Below are 19,125 nucleotides of genomic sequence, written 5' to 3' on the forward strand. Positions count from 1 at the left end.
TTTTGTACCTCCCTGCTTATCTCTCCCACACTGTATGTGTCTGTATATTGCAAGCCTGTGATGTTTTGTGCAGCTGGAGTGGAGCTGAAAGTAAGCAGAAAGTTCTCTCTTTGTGCTCGTTGTCCCTTGCGGTGTTACGCATATTTCTTTAGGACTGACTTTTGGTCTGTGGGAGACTCAGCTGCGGTGCCTGACTTGGAACTGAAGAGATGTATTTCAGTTCCTGGAGCAGCATCATGAGACTGCCTCTGGGTTTGTCCTGTGGGGGCTAATGGTGCGCTTTGCTTTATGTACCCCAGGGATGGGAGAGAGGAGCTTGGCCAGAGAGGTAGCAGGCTGTTGGGCCTTGTTTACTTTATATTCCCACTGCATAGTACCTTCCAATTTTCTGCATGAAGTTAATTAAATTAAATGAACTGTAAGGAAAACACTGCCATTTTAAATGCATAAAAGATTCCAGTAGGATTCTGTTTATCTTTTCTTTTTGGAGTGTACCCTCCTGCATAAATGCATTTTATTGAAAACAAGTAAGAGAAGGAAATCAAATGCCATGTTGTAGTAGCATAACAGGGCTCATTTTGAACATGGATTTTTCTGTACCTAAATACAATGCGTGAGCCCATGTATCTGTGACCTGCCTCATTTTTTCCCAAATACATGATCTACAATTATTCAGTTTCCTGGAGTAAAAAAAATAAGAGGTCAACTTGTTCAGAAGTGACACATCACAGTTGCTTACAATGACAATTCAAATATTTTTCTGCTGAAGGCAGTATTACAAAAAAATTGATAGAAAATGACCCTCCCAATGAATTTTTTCCTGTAGACAAACATAAAGCTGTGGCAATGAATAAAAGCAGAAAAATCTCCCTTCCAATCAGTCAGTGTGGGAAGAACACAGCAGGTTCCCTTGGTTATTGTGCAGACATGAGAGGAATAATGGCTTCTTCCATCAGCTGTGGTACAAATCCTTGACAAAGTAAAGTGTTGCCAGGGAGTCAGCTGTGCTCTCGTGAAGGACAGTCCGAGAGTATCACCCCAGTCTGGGAAGGTCTGGTCCTTCTTCTGACCCCAGGAGAAGTAGTTGGGCCTGCAGGAAACCATTCCCATGAGAAAACCCAGATGTGTAGACTTATGATGGAAATTGATTCCCATATTGTCCTAAAGGCCTAGCCAAAAACTCTGTCTTGTACAGATGAGAAGAAACTTGGAGTCAATCACTTATGTTTGTTAATGAATGAGAACATAGGCTGTTAAGCATCCTTGAAGGACAAATCTATTTCTAGAGTGCTTTCCTTTATGTAACATTAGACCTCTTTACTTCACAAATACTCTCTATGTCACTCCTTACATTATGGTTTTCTTGTAGGAAACATTAAGGGGTAGTGGCTAGTAATATTCCAGTTAGTGCCACAGCTCCCCTGCTATCATATTTATATTGGATCTTCCTTTGTGCCTGCATACTACTGTGTTTATTCAGCTGTCCTAGAGCTTCTTTCTCAGACCACTTTAGGGCTGATTTTAAACCTGCTTCTCCATCTATGCTCCCTTTTGTATAAGCTTGTATGTTCCTACTGTTCAAAAGCACTCCCTGCCAGATGGTCCCACAATTTAATGCATTCCCAAATCTTGTGAAACAGAAAAGACCTGAGCCAGTTTCTCAGAAGAGGAACCTTAGGAATTTCTGTCAAAGTTAAAGAATTTTTTTAGAGTAGCATTTTGCACCCCTCTAAAACCAAGTTGTGAGGTAATTTCTTAATTTTTTTTAAACTTTTACATTATTGTGATTTAGAGATAAAATACATGCAAAATGGATTATTTTTTATTTTAAAACATCTTAATTGCACAGTATAATTAAACTTATACTGGCTTATTACATATAATTAATTTACAAACGTGCTTACATTTTATCAGGCATAGGCAGGGTAAATAAGCCAGTTTAACTTTTCCTTTGATTTACAGTCTGCATATTGCCGGTGACAGGAAAATGGTTTAATATATAGGCTGGAAATACAAGAATCTTAATGTCATTTTCACTGTGCTGCTTTTCAATATCCTGGTTACAAGTCTACTCTTATTTTCACTTTGAGTTTTATAATCAAAATGTTGTAGTAAGAGGAAGAAAGAAATGTGTTTAGAACAGGATGCCATTAATAGGTAACCTGCTCAGCATGACTTGAATTTGCTTCCAATGCCACTGTCACCTATGGATGTCCCTTGAGATATCTGTGACTTTATTGATGAATACGTGGCTTTGTGTCAGGAAACCATTTCCTGGGTTTATGTCCACCTCCCGTTGCTTTAGAAAATTTGCTTAAAGACAAGAGAAGCAAAGCATGCAGTCAAGGTGAATTGCCTTGTAATTTTGGCATATCTTGGATATTTGCTAGTTGTTTTTACCTCTGTGGATAAGGAATACAACTTCCTTTATTAGTAAAAACAAACTTTTGTGCAGCCAGAAGAAAGTTTATAAATGTGAACTTTATTGACTCATAGTGGAAAACAAATGAAAAGTCAGCATTATTTTTCTTTTTTTGTTGTTGTCATTTGGAAAAATTTGAGCATTGGCTCTGCAATATTAGAATTCTAGCCAAACTTCTTTGATTTGAAAGAATTCACAGGGCACACGTGCATCTAATTGAGAAGTCACTCTAATGAATGAAGGAGGTGACTGTTCGTGAGCTTTATAGGTAATGCGGCCAATAACTCTGAATGTGGGGGGGAAACACCACCTTTTCCCTGCAAAGGTATTTTCACCTCCTAGAAGATCCTATACTTACTTTACATAGAATAGAAGGTATTTCTAATATGTTTGTAAAAACACTTTTTGACTGACACCTAAAAGTCTGTTGTCCAGTGTTTGAGTACTATATTTAAAAAAAAAGAGCAGGGGGTGCTTGGATTACTCTTGAAGTTGTTTTCTTAGCCATTTCCTCATGGGAATAAAGTGACCCTTTCAAGCTTGGCATATGTTGTCCTTGCTAAGGTATGGAAAAGTGCTGGATTTCAGTAGCTTTCCTCTGAAAATACTCTGACATGCTGTGTGTTTTTAACAATACAGTTTACTCAGAAGCAGCTGATTTTTGGAGTTTCTCAAAAACAGTTTCAGTGTTCATTTCAGTGTGAGGTTTCCCAAATAATGACAATGAACCAGTTAATGTAATGAGAAAACTGTCTTGTTACGCTGTTTTGGGAGCTGCTTTTTGGGAGGTGTGAGTCCAGGGTCCGTCAGGCTCACCCTGTCAGCTCAAACTGAGGAGCTGGTTCCCTTCAGCAGTGAGTTGGTGGCAGCAGCAGGGTTTAAGGAGTGGTTATTCGTGAAAAAACACAATAGCCAGAGACCTTAAAATCTCTGGGAGAAGGTAGCTGTTTTACAGTTTCTGCCGCTACCTTCTCTTCTGTTTATTATTCTCTTTCTATCTGTCTGTCTTCCTGCAGAATTCACCCCAGCTTTACCAGAAGGAGAGGCATTTTGGCCTATACTCTTAAGCCTACAACCTCCGCAGACTGGAAATTTTGCTGTTTCATTGTTATCAGCGAAAAATTGTGGTATCTCTTTGCTTCAGCAAACTGAAAAATGGAAATGAAGAGAAATATGACAAAGTTGTTGCTGTGGCTGTTGATGGTCTTCTCTGATACTGCGCCATTCGGCCACGAGAAATCAATGAGAGAGCGAGCTATTGAGCTGATGCAAGATGCACGTTTAATTGATGGGTATATAAAATATGTTCAACTAAATCCTCTTTGTGAATCTTGACAAGTAAGGAAGAAATGCTAAGGTGTGTTTATAGGCTGTTACTAGCAGGTAGCAGTTAGTTACTGTTGCAGTCATTTATCCAGAAGGAATTTTGGTTCAGAGGGTACTTACTATAGGATCAGGTTATCCTAAATGCATTTGTGTTTTTTTGTTCAGATTTTGCCACTTAATATTGTTTCCCTTTACATAGAGGAAAGATATCCTTGTCTCCTTCCCATAATTTAATGGCATCTTTCATTAGTAATGACTTCTGTGCAGAGCTAGAAAGCAGGCATCATACCTTGAAAGGGTACCCTTACAACTTGAAGGAATGATGCCTGTGGTGAGTGTGTTTTCACCTAGGAACACAAACACTGATTACTCTAGAACAGGCAGCACTGATTATTCTACCACAAGTACTTGCTTCTAAGGAGTGTGGTGGCTGATTTCAGTTCTTCCATTCCTTCAGAAACTGTAGGGAGAAAAATAGATAAACACAACAAGTATAAAAATGGGAGAAACAAAAAAAGTTTCTCGCTGTCCTAATTAAGAAATAAAGCTTGTTTGCAAAAGAAGGGAGACTTTTAAGCATATATTACTGCAAGGATTATTGGCAATTAATGGTCTAAGGACTATGAACAGTGGAAGAAATTAAATTTGGGTTGGAAGGGGAACAACTTATTTCTATCACAAGCCCTATTTGTTTCCAATTCTAGCCACAATGACTTTGTACTGCGGCTGAGAATATTTTACCAAAATAGACTCAGTAGAGTCAACTTAAGAGAACTTAACAAGACCCACACAAACCTTGCAAAACTTCAGGCTGGTTATGTGGGAGCTCAGGTATGTACTGCCATGGTTGTGAGTCTGAGAGCGTATTTTTACATTTGTCTCCTTCCCAATTACAAAAGTACACCTTGCCTTGGTTTTGACTTTTTCTTCTGAAAAAGAAAAATCAATGAAACTGAAAAGCCACAGATGCTTTTCCATAATGTTTGTTTCCATAGCTTTTGTTTTATAATCCAGGTACCCTTAACCAAAACAGTGGCATTTGTTTTGTGATAAATAAATTAAACATACATCTGCTTTCCTGCATCTACTGTGCAGTAGCTGAGTGTGTCAGGAAGCCTTAATCATGTCGGGAGTGGGTGCTCTTGACTTGCATCATAACTCTTCCTTTCGGGGGAAAAACTGTAGTGGCGACTCCTTTGTAGGAGATTATTTTGGTCTGTGCTCATGAACTTCACTGTTAGCAAATGAAAGTTTCCAAGTTGAAACACAAGTTATCTAGTTTATTTGTCAATATCTCTTTCAGTTTTGGTCAGTGTATGTTCTTTGCAGCGCTCAAAACAAGGATGCTGTGCGTCTGACCCTAGAGCAAATTGATGTTGTCAAGAGGATGTGTAACAGCTATGAAGAGCTTGAATTTGTGACAACTTCTCAAGGTGCTGCTCTTTCTTGTAACAGAAATTTTTAAAATGAAATTGCAGGAGGTATGTGCAAAAGACAGAGAGCTGCAAGCAGGCTAGTTATCCTGGTTTAAAGAGTAACTTTAACTTCAGTTTTTCCACTGAACCACAATAACTGACTTTGTGCACAGCTCTGTCCCACTGCAGTCATGAGAAAATTTGCCATATAAACATGGACTAGTATAAGCTCCTGTTCTATGAAAACGTCTGTATTATTGCTTGTAATTTACAATAATAACTGTTGCTCAGTAGTGTTGGCTTCTTATCTGTCATGAAATTACTTTGGAATTATCTTCCTTTGTTGTTTCCAGGCATCTCCGACAGTAGAAGGATTGCGTGTTTGATTGGAATAGAAGGCGGTCACTCCATTGACAGCAGTTTGGCAACCCTGAGGATGTATTATGACCTGGGTGTTCGTTACATGACTTTAACACATTCCTGCAATACACCTTGGTAACTAATGCGCATGTGTGTGACCAGCTAATGCAAAGTGGTGGAAGTTCCAAGATGGGGAAAATATGGATTCAGACAGAGTTCACCTGTGACAGACTTGGAACCAAGTCAAGGATGATAGGTTTTTGGGGTAAATCACTTGCCATGTGTCAAGTGGGAGTGAAGAATCTGTTATGTAGTGCTTGCTATGCTGACAATTTGGGAACTTTTAAACCTTATTAACAAAACAAAGATGGTAAAATTGCTATCCCCTTTGCTTTATTAGGAAAGTTACATAGGGCAAAACAGGCAAAAAAAAGTACTAAAAATGCTTATGATGTAGATAAAAGAAGGTAAACGCTCTGTGAGAACTTGGCAGTCAGCTTCAACACTGTCTGGCCAGCTCAGAAGTGCAGGTCCCATATGCAGCTACAGAGATGGGTACTTAGTTCCTGTATCAGAATATTAGCACCTATTCTTTGCTGGATTCACAAAATTCCTTCTCATATTGTCTCAGGGAAAGGGGGAATTGTGTGCAGAAAGGGCTGAAAAGCAGGCTTTCTGGCTGACAGGTAACTGACATTTCAGTGTATCTTTGTTTTCTGATGAAGGTTTGTTTAATCAAAGAATTTCTGACAAGCATCTCTTTGCTTGTCTTGCATTGCTTCACAAACATACAACAGTCCTGAACCTGAAGGCATAATGTCAAGAAAACAATTATGAACATAAAAAGCACTGTGTGAACAAGATACGTATTATGTAGCTCATTATCCCTACATTTGACTGTGACACGGTAATGGTTTTTATTGTGTGTAGCATAAGAAGTGTCAGTTGCTGATATTGTAGTCTCCAGAATAATATGATATTTACCCTCTCTCCTTTTTTAAGGTCTGAATCATCATCTAAAGGAATACACAACTTTTATCCTAATGTTATTGGTCTGACTGCATTTGGCCAAGTAAGGATCTCTCTTGAATGATAATCTAAGCAATCTCTCATGCAACTAAAAACTTCTGGCCTTTTCTCTTCAAAAGCAATTTGTCATTAAAAATTAATTACTGGAAGTTCTTGATACTTAGGAGACTGTCAGGGTTCAGTCAAGCCAAATTCCCTGTTGATGTTCCTTAGGGTAAAAGAATGCTGGATTTAATTATAACAATTGTTTTAATGTAGATCAGATGTATGAAATAATATGCAGAAGTAGTGGGATGTGTATAACAGTTGAAATAACTTATTTCAGACTGACTAAGCTTTGTAAGTTTTGAACATGTGGTGGTGTGCTAGTTAAGTGTGAGTGAATAAATTACAATTGAATTAATAGGTAAATAGAAATCCATACAGGCATAGCATGTTTATGACTAGCTGACAGCTGCAGAATTTATTTTTCTGATTACAGATATCAGAAAATGGTTTCCTTTAAGGAAATTTAATATTAACACTGTCTGTAAATCTGTTTTAGGAAGTGGTAAAGGAGATGAATCGACTGGGTATGCTGATAGATTTATCTCATACTTCATATTCCACAGCAAAAGCTGCACTGAATATCTCAAAAGCACCAGTAATTTTCAGCCATTCCTCGGCATTTTCTATTTGTAATCACTCAAGAAATGTTCCTGACGATATCCTCCAGCAACTGGCGAGTGATCCGTTTTTTGGTTTTTTGCTTGTTCAGTTTTGTTTTTTGTTTGTTGGTTTTGTTGTTTGTTTTTTTTAATGGCAGTGTTTGGCTAGTCTGGGGCAAACCTGCGCATTCAAGTAGTGGTGGTAACTTTTCACCCTCTTATCTTTGAATTGGATTTATAAGCAGATCCCTGAGCAGCAAGTTACACATTTGATCCTGAGACGTTTTCTCTGGGTTGTGTTTTGTCTTTGGCTACAAAAATGAAGTGTTTGCAGCTACTTTGAAATTCTGGTTGAGTTTGATGTAGTCACTGAACTTCTGCTGATTCAGGCTACATGGATCCAGGGTAAAGGACAGAGAGGCAAAGCCTTGTGTTCCCATCTGAGCTTTGATTTACAATGTTGTAATGCTCACCGATGGACAGATGTAGAAGGATCTATAGGAGATGCCTTTGAGGTTTGCAGGACGCACAAGTGTCCACTCATCACCTGTCTCTGTATCTTTCAGAAAAAGAACAAGGGAATTATCATGGTGACATTCAATGCAGATGTACTGGCCTGTGGCAGAAAAGTTGTTAATGTTTCTACTCTTGCAGGTTTGAAGTTAATATACTGTAGTTTTTGTGGGTGGCTTCTATGAACTTCCTGGTGTCTGTCAATTTTGAGATCATGTAAATTTTGCTGCTTGTTTGTTGCCTTTCACACCTTACCCCAGCTCTAGGTATTTTTGGAGCTAATATTCATTAAACAATAACAAGAGGTACAAGGTGTGTAGCTGGCGGACATGATGCTCCCAAATGGAGCCAAGAACCACTAATCCCAAAGTAGTTGTTACTTTCTGGAAAATATCTTAAACCTTTGTAATTAAGAGTGGAAAACATAGGTACGTAATGGGTAATGAAAAATCTGTTGGTATATGTGGGCTACTTGTTGGGAATTCATGTGCTGTGATGATCATGTCTTTTTCCTCATTTGCATATCATCAGTGTAGCTGTTATTTTGAAGATTGCCTGATGAGCTTAATAACAGATAACATCTTGTTAAGCATCAGTAGATATCCAGAATACATCAACTGTATTAAATTTTAACTTTTGACTTTTTTTAAAAGAAGGATTGATTAAGTATCCATGATTAAGGAGAACAGTTGTCTAGTGCCAATATGTCTGAACTATACTATTTCTTTTTGCTGTACGGTTAGATATTGTTTTGTTTGATATTTTCTTTCAGATCATTTTGACCACATAAAGAAAATTGCGGGTTCAGAATCGATAGGAATTGGTGGGGACTACGATGGAGTGGAATGGTTAGTAAAATTGTACATACATTGACATCTGCTCCATAAATCATGAAGGTTTTGACTCCTTTTGGGGAAAAAAGAAGGCAGACTAAAAGAGTTGTAGCAAGTTGTCTTGTGAGGAGTACTAAAACAAGATTTATGAAAGAGGGGCACTATGATTCCTTTTTAGAACTATATGAAGCAGTGCTGCAAATGTGGAAACGGATCCTAACGCCTTGTGAGCTCTGCAGTTGTGTGTTCTGGGAAGTGGTTTGTGCATACAAAAACAGTGATGGAGGGTGCTTTCCTCCAGAAGGCAAAGGTGAATGACAGAAAAGCTGCCTCAGCCTTTAGATGGTAAATGGGTTAGCCCAGGGAGATGCTGCAAGACTTTCCACCACTAGTAGTTTCTTGTGGGGAAAGCCCAAAATATTTGGGGGCTTGGGAGGTGTTTGAGGCAAGCAGAGCATGGTCAACAGCCTACAACATAACCTCTCCTGCTCGCTCCTGGGCTAGTGTTGTTGCAGCACAGGAAATAAATGCAGATTGGGTGGCATTTGCTGGCGTAACCTTAAACCTTTTTTTGCTTCTTATCCTTCTGTTGAATCTTGATCTTTTTTTTTTTTTTTTTTCTGGGGTCAGACACACTTGGGTATGAAAGTCACAGTAAGATTCACATCTGCAAAGTGTGACCACAAAAACAGTGTGTCAGCTCCCATGAGAGTTAGCTAATCATAGCTCTGAAATTATAATCTTCAAAATAAAAACACAGTTTGCAATAACAGGACACATTTTATTGCATGCATTTTCGCAAAGACCAACAGTTTAATTGGTGGTGGAGTAGTTAAGGTCCGAAGTCCTGGTAGAAAGTAATCGCACAGATTTCTTGAGATATGCTTATCACCACACCTCCACAGAAAAGAAAAATAACAGAAAATATTAGTTAACTCAAAACAAAGTCCAAGACTTATGGAAATACAATTTAAAACAGCTGCTTAATGAAAATTTTGCAGCTTCTTACTTCTAATTGCTTTTTATTCTGATCAGAATTAGCACAAGACATAGGTCAATTTTACTTACTGTAATTTCTTCAATAGAGGGTTCTGAATAGCTTTCTTTTCACTGCCTAACATGCCGAATTCAAAACAATATTACTATTCTAATTGTATCTTCTTTGGAAAAATTACTTTGTAAACAACAAATTGCACAAAATTGCCTGCAACTCATTAACTCATCATGTGTTTGCAGGTTCTCTTTTATTCTCAGTTACACGAGTGGATTGCACCAACTCTTATCTGTGATGCAGGTGTTTCCTCTTACTCTAAAGGCCAGATACAAAGAGTGGATTAATGCACACATGAGGGTTTTTTTTCTTCTTTTGTTTTAATGTCCTCTATGCTGTTGTCCTGCCTATCCACAAGTGCATCTCCATTCCAGAATACACAGTTTTGTTCTGCTAATGGGATCCTCTGTGCAGAAAAAGCCTTTCATTGTGTCCCAGTCCTGCTTCTGTTCATGTCGGTTGAATTCTTAATTATTTTTGCTAAATTCTCAGAGCAAGAATTGTGTCCAAAGTGAGCTCATTCCAAAGTTGAATAAGTGCAAAAGACTAATTAAAAATATTTTTCTACATTTTTTTCAGTGATGTGTGTTGAATGTTCTTGTTTGACTCTTGCCAACAGTTTCCCTGAGGGATTGGAAGATGTTTCTAAATACCCTTCTTTGATTGAGGAACTTCTAAGAAGAGGATGGAATGAAACAGAACTGAAAGGGGTCTTAAGGGAGAACTTTCTCCGTGTCTTCAGGGAAGTGGAAAATGTAAGATTGAAAACTAAACTGCATCTTGACTCTTACTAAGAGGGAGAGAGGAATTGTTGGTGCATTGCTGCTTGCCTTTTTTTTTTCCCCCCCTCAACGAGAGAGCTATGAAGTAAGCACTTACTGCAAGAATTCCAAATGCTGGGAAAGAAACCAAGATGGCAAGAGAGTGTTAGCAGAATAAAGGAAAGTGAGAGAGTGGACAGAGTTCTTTGAACTGTTTCTCTCTGTGGTAATCTGATAAGTACACATCACTGACTTCTAAATAGAATCGCTTCATGGTTTGGAGAAACTGCGGACGTACCAGCGTCACGGTCTGGCTGTGTTTGCTGGTGCAGTAAGGAATGCTGACTCCTGCAAATCAATTTAATTCATGTCATGGGATTGGGCTGCTATCCAAAAGGCTCCTGCTACGACAAGATCACTAACAAGCCATAAACATAGCAAATAGATCCCGATGAGCTTTAAGAGTAAATAAAAAGAAGCTCATGCAGAAGGATGAGGGAAGAGAGGAGGGAAGGAGAGAGACTGTATGAGATTAAGGACCTCCTAAATGGCAACTTTTTGAAAAGCCTCCCTTGAAACCTGCAAACTGCTTGCCTCCTCCTGTTTTTATTTACAGGGATATAAGTAAGCAGGTATTATACACAAAGCCTTATAGACAACATGTATTTCACAGTGATCTTTTTTCCAGTTGCCTTTTTGGGGTATATTAGATGAACAGAAATTAGGGAATTTTGTACTGTTCAGTTAATCTGCCAAAATATCTACCTAGTGCCAAGTTGCATGTGTGGCAGACTGACATTGTGAAGGGTTGAAATTCATCACACCAAACCTATCTATGAGATTTAGTAATTTTTTTCCTTCTAAATTAGAGATGTTTGAAGCTCTGTCTTGAGATCGTGAGCTGATTTTTGGGGAGGAAGGCTCATGTGTTTGCTTAAGGTTTTCCAGCTAATGCATCCATATGTGGAGGGAGCCAAGACAAAGAACAGCCAGACTTGTGACTCTTGCTTGTAATGTATCTGCACTGAATTCTGGGAAGTGTTTCATAGGAATGCAAACATCAGGATAATGATGTTGATTGCCTCATATTCAGATGTGTTTTTGCAGTACAGTTTGAGCTGGTTCACTTGAAATAGCATTGAATTTGCTAGCTGCATAAAGCTTTTTGCTGTTGTGCCAGTCTGGCTTTCAGGGGCAACCTTTTGAATTTTTCTAGGTGCGGAACATTAGTGGACTAATGGATGTAGGCGAAAGTGAAATTCCACAAGAACAAGTACAAAATTCCTGTCGCCTAGACCTACGTAATCATCGGCTTCAGACAGCCACGTCCTTTGGATTTTCTTCTGTGGCACCACCTTTTAGTCTAACACTTGTAATTGTATCATATTTAATACTGTATGAATCATAAGACCTGTGGAGTCTAGAGAGAGATATATGGAGTAATCTGCAAGGCATCTAGTTATCTTTTTGGGGTTTTGTTAATATAAAGCTATGCTAAATTTTTTTAATATAATTTCTGTAACTTCACCTGCATACTTGAAAGTTAATGTAGATTTTAAATGTTGTAGCAAAAGTACTTAGAATTTCAAGTGATAAATTCCCTGTCATCTTGGCTAAACCAGGACCAGTACTATTAATGGAAGTTACTCACATCTAATGAATAAATTCTCTAATACATGACACATGGTTTTGGTACCCATATTGTGGCATTTGGTATAAATACTGGAGTCCAGAATCAGCAGTTCCATACAGGAACTAGAGAATATGATTAAGACAGCTGTGCTGAGATGTTTTCAGATATTACTTCTCATTAAATCATACAACTTCGGTCATCAGTCGATGGCTTAGGCAGAGAAGACCACCCCTCTGGTATATGCAGAACAGTGCTTCGGATTCTTGGGTTTTCGTGTTGTTTTTTTTTAAGACTACAAGATGGATGACATGGCTATTTCAATTTGGATTTCATGCCTAGCACTAGCTTTAGGGATCTATTCTGCAGTACTAAACTCTTATTTTTGAACCTTGACCTGGCGGGTGGGCAACTGGAGAGTTACTGAAGGGTGGAGGTAAGTGTCTTGCATTCAGGTACAGGTGACCAGCCAATGTCGTAGATACTTTTTGATAATTTGGGGACTGCTGTCTGCTGTATGTTCATGAAGCTGAGAGCAACAATAAGCCAGGACAAAGCAGGAATTCTGGCTACTCAGGGGGTGAGATCTTGTTCTGATACTTTCATTGCAATCTGAACAGTATAAAATGATCATTTAAATAAAAATTTTGTTAGAATGTTCCACAGCTTTGTGGAAATCTTTTTTATGTTTAAACAATGATCCTTATCAATAACAGGTTATTATTTTATTTTTATTCTAGCTGGCTAAAATCAGACCATTGTCAAAGGATTCATAGACATCAGATTAGAAAGAAATCTTTTTACTATAAATCTTCTGCTTTTGGAAGATTTGGAACACGTTTTCAAATATCCAAGGTATGTGAGGTTAGAAGGTACTTGCTATACAGAAGAGCATATATTGCAATAGACCTATTCTTGGTAGGCTAATATGGTTCAAACCTGGAATTTTAATCAAATATCCTGAGATTCATGATTAAATTGGAAGATGGCAGCACTACATCTTTGTAGGGTCATTTCCCAGTGCTTGCTGGTAAATGCCTTCTCATGATACTTGCTTAGTTGTGATTTTTATCTCATGATACATGCTTTTATCTACTGATATGATACAGAATTTAGAACAGAATTCTGTTCTATTTAGAATAGAATAAAAGTCCTGTAATTGATCTAGGGACAGCATTTGTAAACACATGAAGTATTTAACAACTGAAAGACAAGGATGAGGATGAACTAAATGGAAGCAGCATATCAGTTGTTTTCTAGAGTGACTTGAGACTGTTCCTGACATCCACTTCTGCATTCCATGTACAAGTAGGGTTTCTGGAAGAAGACTGTTCTTTTATTGCTTCAAAATGAAGCTTCATAAATTCTCCTAATAAGGTGGTTTCCTTCATAAGTACATCCTGAATATACTATTGCCACTTACTGAATTCTTTACAAATCATGTTGAATAATCTATTTGCATACAAGCAAAGTTTTTAAGAACAGTTTCTCAATACCAATTCTGGTTATGCATCTACAATGAGGAATTATTACACTGACTCAGAAGTCTTGCCTTCCTGATACTGCTTGATGGGCATCAGAACTTGTTTTGCTGGTAAAATGATGAATTCAGTAAGGAAAATATTTACTTCACATTAGTATTTCTGTTGGCTTCATAAGCCATTGGAAAACTTCCATCCATGGTCTCTCTTTGCAGAATTAGTACTGTGATAGTAACTTCATTATATATTTGAAATGTAAGATGCTTCCTTATTCCTTCCAGCCTTTTTCTTTTTACGGTGTTGTCACTTACCTGCCCGCTAATTTCTACTTTTTTTCCATACTACAGCATGGATTAAAAATATATTCCTTTTCTTAAAGATATGGGTAATACTTTTATATGACTGATTCCACCATACTATAGATATTTGTAGTTTATTTCCTTGTTTCATCTACACTGTATTGCACTTATTTGTTTGACTGCTTTGTGCAATGAATAATTTGTGACCTTGTGGCAAAACATATACAGGAAATTTATTTAAAGTATTGTTTAAAATTGTGTATAGATACTGGTGTAATCTCACAAAACAATGTAAATGTTCAGAACGCCAGGAAACCCTGAAAGAACCATGCAACTCTGCTGCAGAAGGAAGGCCAGGATATCATGAAGGCTCTGGGTCTGCTCTTCACAGGGAAGGTAGTCTCACCCATGGCAGGCAGGAGAAAGTCAGGTAGGTTTAACCCTAGAGCATATTAGCTGTAGGCAGTCAGCCTCATCTTCACTCAGATACCCCTAACCTGTAGAGAAATCTGAGCAAGTGCCTATGGAAAGGGAACATGAGTGACTCAGTCATGGCAGCAAGTCCATGATGACAGTGTTACCTGCAGCAAATTACTTGGTCAAGCAAGTCAAGCCATAGAGAGCAAGTCTTATGGGGAACTGGACAGGTTGCCTGCACCAAGGTTAGGATAACCTCTACTTCACAGCATTTCTCACAGATGTGTGATGATCTGGAAGTCCCTTTTTCCATTACTAGTTACAGTGTTAATTCACAATGCTTCAATTAAGCTGCTTGTGTGAAACCAACATCAGAGTGCAAAATCATCATGCAAGAAATGGAATCTTGTGCGTTGTGCAATGATTATGCATGTGGTATCTAGCTTATCTAACAGATGCAGTTAGTTTATTTTTCTTAAACAATCAAAATCGCACAGCTTGAAAATGGTAGAAAGGCATCTCATTAGAATTCCATTTCAAAAGTAAAATCATATACAATGTGACTGCTGTCAGAAGAACTATAGTGACCCTTCAATGAGTGCTAGTTTCTCCAGTCCTACTGACAGCAGCTTGTAGTAGTAGTCACAACACTGCATGTCCAACAGCTCAAGCATAAAATGATTGCACTCTGATTTCTGCCTCCCAATGGAGAGGATGATTCATCCTGAAATTGAATGCTTTTGCCCTGCATCGATTAATAAGAGCAATTTGCATTGGTAATTTGAAATGCATGGTAGCTCAACTGACAGATTCTATTATGGCTAGTGGTATTAGTGAAGTATCAGATACGACTGAAATACCAACTTTTGGCAGCCAACAAAGCTTATTACAATGGAAGAATGCAAGTCATTATTTACCTCTTCTAAATAATGAGTTGTACTAACATGAATTCTGAAAGTAGTTATTACTATTTCTCTAAATCTCAAAATTGATGTACGATGAGGTACTTTAGGCTGATTTTCTACATAAGACCCAAGCTTCAAGACATCTCTAACAATCTGAGGCTCATGCTTTCACATGTGTAATATGAACAGCCAAAAACTACAGATATAATATTGATGCAAACTATTTATTTGATTCTAAAAGGTTGATGCCAGTGCCCTTCCCCCAGTACTATCCTTTTCCAGACTAATGGGCTGTTGCATTCACAGAAATAAACAACTTCCGTTCTCACTTGTCTCATTCATCTGGATAAGTGGTGATGCTAGAAACCAAGCCTAAAAAGGTCTATTGCTGGTCTAACATATACAGCTGATCTGTTATGTAAAATCCAAGTAGTTCAGTTCATGTTTCTAATTTCTACTGAGTAGGTGACTTGTTTGGGCCATGGAAGGACTTTTGCATGTTTTACATTGGATATGGACTACTAAACTGTGCCGGTGCTTAACATCTGTATTCCTTCTTGCATATCACTGAGCTGCTCAATATGCCAGTGTATTTCTGTGTTTCAAGGTCAGTAAACATCATGCATTGTCTAACCACCTATATAAATATAAGTTTATTAACTTCTGTTTGATCTTAAACAGTTCAATGGGCATCTGCACCATAGAGTCAACTTTGAAATGCTGGGTATCACTGCACCTCCATCATCTTCTGGACTAAGGTGCAGTGCCATTGCGGTTTACACCAGCATCAGCTTTGACTGCTGCAGTTCTACACTGTTTCATGGCTGCATGTTGTCTCCCCTGTCCCTTGTGACAGCACTGGTGTTTGTGTAACTATATGGTAAGCTGGTTCAGGGAGCTGATCTAGCTGAAAACTAACTGTTTTCCTTCCTCAAGTGATGGGTTTCCTGCTGATGATGTCAGTGATTGGGTTAACCATGTTCAGTGTTAGTGGACGGAAGGAGCAGAAAAGCAGAGTGAGACTGCAGCAGCTTGAACTTCTTCCATTTGCTATTCAAAGCAGCAGCTCCTCTGTATACTCTTCTCTGGATTTATACATATGGAAATTATCAAATTGCTTCAAATTCTGCAAATGTAACATGTCTAAACTACAAAAAAATAACTAGAAGATTCTTCCCACTAACAGTGGCTTTTGTTTGCTCTTAAGATTTGTTGGATTTAACTCTCATACCCAGAGCGGTATGTTAGTGGATCTGCTGAACTGTTTTCATGACGGACTGCGATGCTGGATAACCCTTCTTGGAGTATTTTGGAAGACTTGAGTCAGTGTGTCAAGAACTTTTTTTTTTTTTTTAAAATCTGGTCTTGATTTTTGTCTTGATGTCTTACCTACAAACCTTACATCTACATAAACCAATTTGAGATAGTGGTGGGTGTTTGGTGCTCCTATAATTTTCCTTTTTTTTAATCTTTTGAAACCAGAGAAATGGAAAAGCTTTTACTAACCTTCGTATTTATTTGTAAGTTCATTATGTAACTTCTGTCAGGATAAATAAAATTTGTGGAAATGGGAAGCATTTTTGTCCCATTTCTGCATTTCACAGGATCTTCAGTGACTGAGCCAGAACCTCTCAATCACGTGGTCCAGTATTACCAGATGAGCTGTTCATAGCCTGTTCCAATTCCTGGCATTCAAATTGCAAAGGTGGCAATTCTTTCCCCAATGTCTATACTGTTTGAGAAGTTATTACAACCTGTGAATTTTTTTTCTTGCAAAGCAAAAGCAACAACTCACCCCTGTTCCCTAAAGCTGTGATCTCAGAGAGATGTTAGACTTCGTTCAGCTGCTTCTGTCATGAGTCAACAGATCATAAATAAAAAAAAGGGCAAAAAAACCTAAAAAAAACTAAGTAAACAAAGGTCAGCATTTAGCTTACATCACAGAAATGCTGCTGCTTCTAATCAAGGCTTTAGCCTTAATCATAACTCAAATGAGAGGGCACTTAATTTTGCTCTGTTTCTGTTGCTTCTCCCCAAATTGTTTTGTAAACTTCGCTAGGATGATGCCTTCCCTTATATAACGGCTAAGTATTTTTCTCTGAAGCCCATTCTCAGCACCTGGTCTCACTGCTTTCACAAAGCATTTCTTTCACCAGTTCTGCAATGAAAGAAAAGCCCAGAGCCCAGGAAGCAAGAATTGTGCATTGTTGCTGAGAAACAAAATAAAGATTAAACCAGCTAAGATTAAAAATGAAGCTAATACAGGTTTTGTCAGACAAATCAAAAGAAGGTCCCTTTAGTCTGGAATACAAACATTTGAAAAAAAGTTTAATATAACTTTGCAAAGTCCATTTGGATTAACTTTCCTGAATATCCTCCTCCAGTTAAACTCAACATCTAAAGAATCTTGTCTAGGCCTGTGCTCAGTTTCTTCTCTGAGCCCTTTATTAAAAATTAAATAGACCATGACAAATCTATCCATGATAAAAATGTAACTGAACTGAAAATTGATCACTTTAAAAAAGAAAAAAAAGAAAAAAAACCCGCAACAAACCACTGAGTAGTATTTTTCCAGCATCTTAATCCTACTTTGGAAATTACTGCAATGTTTAACAAGTTCAGTGGAGAAAACTTTGATCCCGTTCTTATTTGAATTTACAGCATCTGATTGAGGGGGGAAATAAAAAAAAAGTTTTGAAGACTTAATAAAGTTTCAGTCTTTAAAGATGAGATTAAGATATCTTTGTAGAAATGACTATTCCACGTATCAAATACAGTTATAAGTAATTTTACAAGCGAGGCAGAAGTAAGTAAATAAATTTTCAAGATAAGTGGCACCATAGTGTCCTCTTGTGGTCTTTTAATGTCTAAGCTGTGACATGTTTTCTAGGCAAACAGCAGCAAAATTTTCCGTTGCAGTTAGTGTACGAGCTCCTGTATAAGTATAATGTGACCTTTCCTTGCTTTACTTTTCTCCTGGAAGTGGCATGTGGAGGACTGCACACTGCATCTCCCATTAAGCACCTACTACTCTATCCCTAGTTCTTTACTCGTGGATGTACATATTGTGGTCCTCTCCAAAGGACCTCTTTCAGCAGCTTCTTATCTTTGTCATGCATGAAATAGATCCTGATCTTTGTTAGTGAGAAGCCTTTGCGGCCAGGTTGGCAGTTTCCGGCCTGCTTTGTCCACAAGGCTGGTGTGATCCTCGGATGTGGAGAAGCAAGAATGTGCTGAAAATGGAAGTTCACTATGGTGACACGCTGGCCATGAACTTGCAGAATTTCTGCCAAGCCTCATGTCCAGGGAAGCTGTACCTTGGCAGTGGCAATTTTTGTTTTATTTTTTTCTGATGGTCAGCTCTGGGCTATTTGTCATACAGGTTCCACTCTAGTGGAAAAAATCTTTCAAAACAATAGTTATGGCTCTACTGCTGTGCATATCCCAACCTTTCTCTTTACGCAGATTAAAATATCTGTATTTATGCTTTTTAAAAACATGTTGGCTTTAAAAATGGCAAGTATTTAATTCTTCCAGGTATCAGGGCTTTGTGCCTAACTGTATGGGAGATAACTTAGTAGGGTTTCAGTTTCCCAGAGATTTTATACTATGTTGTTTACTATACTGTCTATAAATCTGCAAACCTTTCCTCTTAACCAACAACCTTATTTCTGTTCTAACTGGAATTTTTTGGGGGGGAGGCCACTACCCTGTGGACTCGATGATCCAGGGTATCTCAGAAATACTTTTCATGTCATATGGTTTAGAAATTTCCCATGGTTTCAAAGCATAAGTTCATAGATTGTCCCATTGGCAAAGAGGAAAGAAGCATTATTACTGTTCTAACAGAGTTGTAATATGATTATTATCTAAAACATCAGAGTGCAGGTGTTCTACTCAAGAAGTTTTATGTATGGATGTTCTCTCTCAGGGTTCTAAGCCAGCGCATCCAGTGCATATACCTCTAAGCAAGCCACATATTCTGCCTGGGGACATAAACATTACAGACTCCAATAACCGGGCAGGTTAGTCCACC

General features: G+C 38.1%; 1 protein-coding gene across 1 annotated transcript; it reads left to right on the forward strand.

Moving 5' to 3' along the window:
- Positions 1 to 3,565: 3,565 nt before the first annotated feature.
- LOC309409626 (dipeptidase 2-like) lies at positions 3,566 to 11,765 on the forward strand (the record flags this gene model as incomplete). The annotated part of the gene is made up of 10 exons (XM_082005807.1): positions 3,566 to 3,714; positions 4,453 to 4,579; positions 5,052 to 5,181; positions 5,517 to 5,658; positions 6,526 to 6,595; positions 7,097 to 7,273; positions 7,766 to 7,853; positions 8,485 to 8,560; positions 10,216 to 10,351; positions 11,574 to 11,765. Exons 1-10 carry the CDS (start codon positions 3,578 to 3,580, stop codon positions 11,763 to 11,765), a joined length of 1,275 nt encoding a protein of 424 aa, XP_081861933.1. The 5' UTR covers positions 3,566 to 3,577.
- Between the last annotated feature and the right edge of the window lie 7,360 nt (positions 11,766 to 19,125).

This window comes from Phaethon aethereus (assembly GCF_964289735.1).
Source record: "Phaethon aethereus genome assembly, chromosome: 13".
In the NCBI taxonomy this organism is placed as follows: Eukaryota; Metazoa; Chordata; class Aves; order Phaethontiformes; family Phaethontidae; genus Phaethon; species Phaethon aethereus.